Source organism: Pistacia vera, unplaced genomic scaffold (genome assembly GCF_008641045.1).
Source record: "Pistacia vera cultivar Batoury unplaced genomic scaffold, PisVer_v2 Contig672, whole genome shotgun sequence".
Lineage (NCBI taxonomy): Eukaryota > Viridiplantae > Streptophyta > Magnoliopsida > Sapindales > Anacardiaceae > Pistacia > Pistacia vera.
Window position 1 is genome coordinate 110,829 of NW_022196526.1, and position 8,055 is coordinate 118,883.

At 33.1% G+C, this 8,055-nt stretch overlaps 1 protein-coding gene across 1 annotated transcript; it reads left to right on the plus strand.

The window, feature by feature from the left end:
* Positions 1-764: 764 nt before the first annotated feature.
* LOC116112984 (oxysterol-binding protein-related protein 3C-like) lies at positions 765-2,379 on the plus strand. The gene is made up of 3 exons (XM_031399108.1): positions 765-848; positions 1,457-1,635; positions 2,133-2,379. The coding sequence occupies exons 1-3, from the start codon at positions 765-767 to the stop codon at positions 2,377-2,379; spliced, it is 510 nt and encodes a 169-aa protein (XP_031254968.1).
* Positions 2,380-8,055: the final 5,676 nt, after the last annotated feature.

Here is an 8,055-nt window from a genome sequence, read left to right on the forward strand (position 1 = left end):
ATATCCCAAATATCCTTTGCAGTAGGAAGAAATAAGAATAGTCGGCCAATCTCCTCCTCCATGGAATTAATCAACCAGGCCATTACAGTACTATTCTCAGCATCCTAACTCTAGTAAGCCGGGTCATCTTCTTGTGGAGTTTTAACAGATCCAGTCGAGTAGCCCAACCTGCCTCTTCCCCTGATCATCAATTTCATAGCTTGAGACCATGTTATGTAGTTTTTTCCATTCAACTTGTGGACACTGATCTGGATAGAGTTATGGTCAATGTTACTGTGACCATTTAATAGAGGTTGACCTCTCGTTGGTTCAATTCCCTGACTTGAAGATGTTTCAGCCATTGGATCAATTGGAGGGCTTCGGCTTCTGCCTTGCCTTTCGCTAGTCATGGCAGTTTTCACCATTATTTTTTTTGGCCAGATGAACTTGGCTCTGATACCATGAAATGAGGACTATATTCCCCAATAATTTTATTTCATATACTATAATCTCTAGTTATATAGAGAACCTAGACTGTTCAAATAACTCTTAGTCTAGGATTATCTTTTTATTTAAATTTAATAAACTAGATAAAGTCAAGATAACTCCTACATTGAAAACATCCTAATCCTAGAATTCCTACATATTTGCATTTGTAATATGCCCAAATGCTTGTTATTGCTCCACTTACAACCTGCAGATGATGATCAATTTGTTATTGCAGAGCTGGTCGCTATGAAGTGGATGGGTACGTTTATAATGCAGCTGAGGAGCCTAAAATATTGATGACTGGGAAGTGGAATGAGTCTATGAGTTATCAACCGTGTGACTTGGATGGGGAACCTCTTCCAGGCACAGAAATGAAAGAGGTTGCTTTCATTCCACTGTTGATCTTATCATATATTTTTATGAAACTCTTTTCTCAGTTTTGTTTTATGTGGAATATGAGCATACAATAGTTTCTTTAATCGGTTAGTTTTGATTTTGAAATTGATGAATTAGTTTATTAGTTCCTGGTATCACGCATTTAGTTGTATTTTTTGAATAGTACTAGTCACACTTATCTGTATTTTTTTTTTTTTACTATTTATGGTAACAAGTTGACTCTTATTTATGTGGAAAACTTTGGAGATGCGGCTAGCCCATCTTGCATGTCTTCAGTACTCTGAGTCTGGCATTATTTCGTTCATGCAGAAACATTGTCTTGGTTTGGTTGTCATGCTTGCTAACATGAAAGATCTAAAGTGTTTATTCCATACACTTCTCTTCCCATTGCTCACATGCATTATTACGCTTCCCTGTATGAATGATTAGAGAAGTTTGTGATTTGGTTGCAAAATGCAGTATGTCTTTGAGACAGCTTTCTGATGGCATACATACGTTGTGTTTGCCGTCCTGTGTTGCTGAATTGTGAACTAGTAACAAATTTGTGACCCGTTCTATTGCTCATTTGCAACTTCTTGTTTCTCTTGTCCAGGTTTGGCATGTTGCCGATGTTCCTCAGAATGACAAATATCAATACACATGTTTTGCACATAAAATAAACAGCTTTGACACAGCTCCTAAGAAGTTGTTAGCATCAGATTCTCGTCTGCGTCCTGATCGATATGCACTTGAGAAGGGTGATATGTCCAAAGCTGGTGCCGAAAAGAGCAGGTTTCTCCCTCTAACTCACATGCACTAACATTTGTCTAAATGGATAAAGAACATGACAGGGTTTACTAACCGTGCCTTACTGGCTGTGGATTATGTTACAGTTATATTGCTCACATGATTCTACATTTTTTTTTTCAGCATAGGAGATTTGTTAGTGAAACATAATAATGAGCTCTTTTTGGTTATACTTTTTGAGTTAGAAGATTTTTAAAGACTTCCATTTCATCATCTCTGTCATGACTCTGGTAAGCTGACAATGGAAGTCAAAGAAGTTTATGAAACTTTCTGTTTATTTTTCCCTTCTAATGTGTGATCTGGAGAAAAGAAAAAAAATAGATACTCCCATGTGCTATATACCTTCCCCAACAATTTTGTGAAACCAAAATGTGGAAGAGTAAAATCAACAGTTATGATTTGAATTCTTCAAATTTATGTTATTTCAAATAGCTTTCCTTCATAGGTTTTCTCTTTTTCTTTTTTTCCCCCTATTCTATCAGTTTGGAGGAGAGGCAGAGAGCTGAAAAGAGAACCAGAGAGGCCAAGGGGCATCAATTTACACCAAGATGGTTTGACTTGACTGAGGAAGTTACATCTACACCTTGGGGTGACTTGGAAATCTACCGATTCAATGGAAAATATTCTGAACATCGGGCTGCTGTAGAGAGTTCAGGTAGCGTTGATGAGATTGAAGTTAAATCAATTGAATTTAACCCGTGGCAGTATGGTAATTTTTCTGCAGAATGAGGTATTCATGTTTGATAAAAAATGCCAATGTTTTCATATATGCTTGTTGGATTCTGCAGTTGATAGAACTTTTTTGGTGTCATGTGGAAGCAACATGTTTGTTTGCGTGTGTGCATTGTATCCATTTCTTAAATATATCTTAGTATAATTGATCCTAGGAAGTATGTTACTGTTTCATGATTCTTTTTCTTGTTTCTTCTACTTTTATTTTAGTTTTTTGGTTCCATCCTTACAATGAGCTCCATTTAGGGTCTTGTCGGATGTCTTTGCATTAACGATATCACTGGTGGTGAAGAAATAGTGTGGAGCAAAGAGTAGACAAGTTAAGAGTATTGCCATACATTTTGTATCCAAGTTTTTCACCCAGGTGATGTGTGAAGTGTCATTACTTTAGAGATACATCTTATAGACAACTTTGTAATTTAATACTAAAAACATTATATTACAAGGTCAATTAACTAATTATTGCGAGTACATCACAGATGAATCCAATAATCAATATCGAAATTTCAGGTTATGTGATGTTTCTTTATCAATTTTTTTAAAGGTCAATCTAGACAGCTTTCCTATATTAGCGAAGAAGAAAAATTTTAAGATACATTTTGAATTAAAATCTTAATACTATTAAAACAATCAACTGAAATCATAATACTATTAAATCATGAATTATAAAATAAGAAATTAAATCAATAATTCTTATAACATTATCTTTATTAAACTATAACCTCTTTATAATAGTAAATTTAATTGGTTCTAATATTATGATTATAAAGAGGTTTTAGTGTATATTAATAAGTGTTTTTCTGCAGCAATTTCGGCTGCTTATAGATAAGGAGGTGTTCAAACTCCAACCAGCCGCTGAGTAACGGGGGAGACATAATGTTCATACTTCAATTGATTTTCTATGGTCCGAGTCTCTCTCTGAGTGTAGTACTGTCTGCCAATTGGTATATCTAAGCAATAGTTTAATAACTAAGCAAGAAGCTACAAGTATTCAATAAAATAATATATAGCCCCTTCTGCTGCGTGCGTGTGAAACTGTGAATTCCGTCTCTCTATTCCAGGTGAATGTTTGGGTAGATGTCCCTGTTTCATGGGTATCAGAAGTTAAAAATAAAAAGATAGTCTTAATGAAAAAAAAAANTTAACGATATCACTGGTGGTGAAGAAATTGTGTGGAGCAAAGAGTAGACAAGTTAAGAGTATTGCCATACATTTTGTATCCAAGTTTTTCACCCAGGTGATGTGTGAAGTGTCATTACTTTAGAGATACATCGTATAGACAACTTTGTAATTTAATACTAAAAACATTATATTACAAGGTCATTTAACTAATTATTGCTAGTACATCACAGATGAATCCAACAATCAAATATCGAAATTTCAGGTTATGTGATGTTTCTTTATCAATTTTTTTAAAGGTCAATCTAGACAGCTTTCCTATATTAGCAAAGTAGAAAAATTTAAAGATACATTTTGAATTAAAATCCTAATATTATTAAAACAATGAATTGAAATTATAATACTATTAAATCATTAATTATAAAATAAGAAATCAAATCAATAATTTTTATAACATCATCTTTATTAAATTATAACCTCAAATTATAACCTCTTTATAACAATAAATTTAATTGGTTCTAAAATTATGATTATAAAGAGGTTTTACTGTATATTAATAAGTGTTTTTCTGTAGCAATTTCGATTACTTATAGATAAGGAGGTGTTCAAACTCCAACCAGCTGCTGAGTAACGGGGGAGACATAATGTTAATACTTCAATTGATTTTCTATGGTTCGAGTGTAGTGCTGTCTGCCAATTGGTATATCTAAGCAATAGTTTATGCTCCGTTTGGTTCACTTTTTTGCATTTTTTAGAAAAGTTTTTTGAAAAAAGTTAAAAAAAATTGAATTGGATTGGTATTACGATGTAGGATTTAGAAATTAATAAAAATATATCTTATGTTTGTTTATTTACTAAACACTCATATAATAAAACTTTGAAAGTTAACAAAAACACCTCTAATCCACTCATTGAATAATCACAGTTGGCCACCACAGTTGGAGGGTGGTCGGAGTGGTCGTATTGGTGCATAACTGGTTGGATCTTGTCGGTCGTGCGTCGATATGGCCTTTGAAGGCCATATTTGCTCGTCAACGACGGTCAAAGATATAGTCGTCGTTGACGTCTGGTTATAGACAAAGATCTGACCGTCAACAGCTAGATCGGCGTACTATTAGTTAGATTTAGCTGGTAGTGTGCCAGTATATTAGATTCTGGCCAACTTTCGGCAGTGGTGGTTGGAATCTGATATAATGTGAGTTTAGGGGTGTTTTGTAATTTTAAAAAAAATAGTTAGGGGTATTTAATTAAATTAACAAATTTAGAGGGTTTATAAAAAGTTGAATAATATTAAATAATATTGTGAGTTTCTGTAATTTTACTGTTTAACTTTTTTAGGAATACTAATAATAATATTCTCAAAAACAAAACAAACGGAACCTTAATATTTGTAATTTCGTTTACTAATATTAAAGAAGCTACAAGTATTCAATAAAATAATATATAGCCCCTTCTGCTGCGTGCGTGTGAAACTGTGAATTCCGTCTCTCTATTCCAGGTGAATGTTTGGGTAGATGTCCCTGTTTCATGGGTATTAGAAATTAAAATAAAAAGACAGTCTTAATGAAAAAAAATATATATATATACTGTGATTTTAACATCAAAGTGCCAAAACATAACAGCACGCTCTTGAAGAAAGTATAACCTCACTTTAGACTTCTAGTAAACTGGACACGTGTAAAAAAAATATTTTTACATTATCTAAAACGAGTTTTGATAATTTGGGAAAATAAATTAAATTTATTATTATTAAATGAATGTGTTTTTTGTTCCATGGAAAATAAAAAACTCAACCTATCGCTTTCTATTTCTAAGTTTGTCAAAATAAAATAGTTTGGGTGAAAATTGTCCCAGAGTTCCTTGGAAGATATTTTGTAATGTTAGCCTTTGGCAACCTACAACATAGTACTTCCCTTCTTCATTTCTAGTTGGCCCCATTTCATAACACAATCATATCACCGTTTGAGCTTTCTCCCAAATGATCTAATACCCATTCGTTGTCCTTGCAATAAATTTCTTGATGAGATTTTTGTTGGTCTAAAGTAGTAAAATATTCATCAATTGGAAACGGACAAACGCCCTGCTACCTATTTTCACTACATAATATACATCCAATCAACCAAAGACAAAGCCTCCCATTATTCTCTTTCTAAATAGAATGTGTTGGTTGGAATTTGGAAATTATCCATGAGGCCATGCTTTGTGCCAACCCATGAACCAACTTCATTATTTAGCATTTGAATTGAGTCAAATCTTAACAAATCCACCATTAAAAGTTGGTTTTAAGCAAAACTGTTATTGGAATTGGAACATGAATAGGAATACATTTTCTTTTCTTTTTTTGGGTAAAAATGTATTTTTATATGTTATAAAGATGAAAACAAAAATATTTTGTTAGGAAGTCTATGTTGAAAGATGCCGGGGAACATGCAAAGAAATTAATTTGAATACTGTGATGTGAGGCAACTCATTCTCATTGACTTTCCATTTAATGAATCAGTTTTAATTCTTGCTTTTACGTCAAGAAATCTCAGAGTTTCGTAAACTTCAAACTCTGTACCCTCTGATATATATATATTTATTTGTCCATACCTGCTCATCAAAGTTCAAAATGATGTTCTTTTTTAAGTCAACAATTTCATCAGCTTTATTGAAATTCACTGATTAATATGGTTGATGTGAAACTTTTAAAGTACGAAATTAAATATAGTAGTAATTTTGAGAAAACGGCAAATGACAAAGTGCCAGCTGGACCCAGTCCAGTCAGCATCCAACAAACGTGGCAAGCATGCGAAGTAGGCATCCCGGTTGAACTGCAAAATTTACCTCAACAAGACAAAAACCATATGGAGCTCTTTAATGGATTGCAGCCAGGCGGGTAGAAACTTGTTGAATAAAAATGCCGCCCTTTCCAGCTTTCTTGGGGAGAATAGAAATATTTTTTATTTTGTTTTGCCTTAAACAAATGCAATGGTTCCTTCTCTCTTTTCAGGGACAGCTTACAAGGCAAATTGGGAACACTGTAAACATTTTGTTGTAGGTGTTGCTCCCTTGATGTAAAGGATAATTATATATATTAAAAAATTACGCTGACAGATAATGAGAGAGAAGATGAGAAAACTTATGTAATAACTGTAGTACAAAGATGAGATGAGATGAGCTGTTAAAACTCTACATGCATGTTTACTCATTATCCATGCATGTGTCCTTTAAATACGTACGTACTTTAGCTTGGGAAATAATTATTTATTATGGATTATTTAGGAGATTGTGGTTTTAATTAGTTCAACCATCATGGACCAATAACATTGTTAGTTCATTTCGGTTGGTGCATCAAACTATTATTCACTCGTTTGGTAAAACACAAACTGTTCCATTTCCATAAATTATAAAATCAATTAATTATTCAGTGTTGTAATGTATGATCCCACTACTTGATCAGATCAGAATCCCAATTGGCGGCAGACCATAAATGGAATTTTATATAACCTTTATGCCTTTCATTATGTCAACTAGTTTTTGCTTTTGACAAGAACTTGCTTACTTTTATAACTTCTTTTCGTAGTTTATATGTATGAAGAACAAACACAAAGTATATTCACCGAAAACTATATAGGTATTTATAACGAGCCTTATGGTTTTTACCATTTGAAATATAATAATTCATTTTCATCATGATAAAATATAAAAAAAAATATATATATATTTATTCCAGAAATTGTATATTAATAAGTGTCGATGCGATAATTCAAATCAACTAGAAATACCCAACCAACCTTAGAGGGGATTGGGTAAGATGTACACATGATTACGGATAACCAGCACGATCGTTAAAGTGACGTAACAAAGTCAAGAACAAGAGAGATTTATAGTGGTTCAGTGGTTATAAAAACCAAACATGCATCCACTATCATGTTATTATTTTGAGGTGTTACCGGGTCTTCTGAGGTTACAAAGGAACGACTGCGAGATCAATGAATTTGGTTCTTGCAATATACTCTCTCTAAAAAGATCAAAGTATTTATCTCCTGAACTTTACTATCATTGAAATTGTCCTCTGAAACGTGGGTCGTGGGCTCCTTTTATACCCGTCTCATCTAACAGAGGTTGAGAGTGGATGTTATGAGATTTCTTATATGCATAATTCCTTTAATTTGGATCTGAGTTAGTATAAACCATACCTGTGGCAAATTGAATCATACTAATTACAGTTTAACCCGTACTTATGGTAATAGTCACCTTATGGTGAAAGTCAAGATCAAACAAGGTGACACTTGAGAGGATCTTGGTCGTTGGGCTTTGATGTACCTTAGGAACACACGACACAAATCTGACCGACTAAGAATTGGCATAATAATAAGCCATCCCATTCTTATTAGCCTTTGGGATTTACATATTTGTCTATGTGAAATGGATTAATTTACATAAAAAAAAAAAAAACCCAATCTTACACCATAACGATGAGTCATTTGAATTATTTTAGAAAACTAAAGTCGATCAATTGGAATTAAATTAAATGATCTAAAGTAATTAAACATCATTTGATTTGCCAAC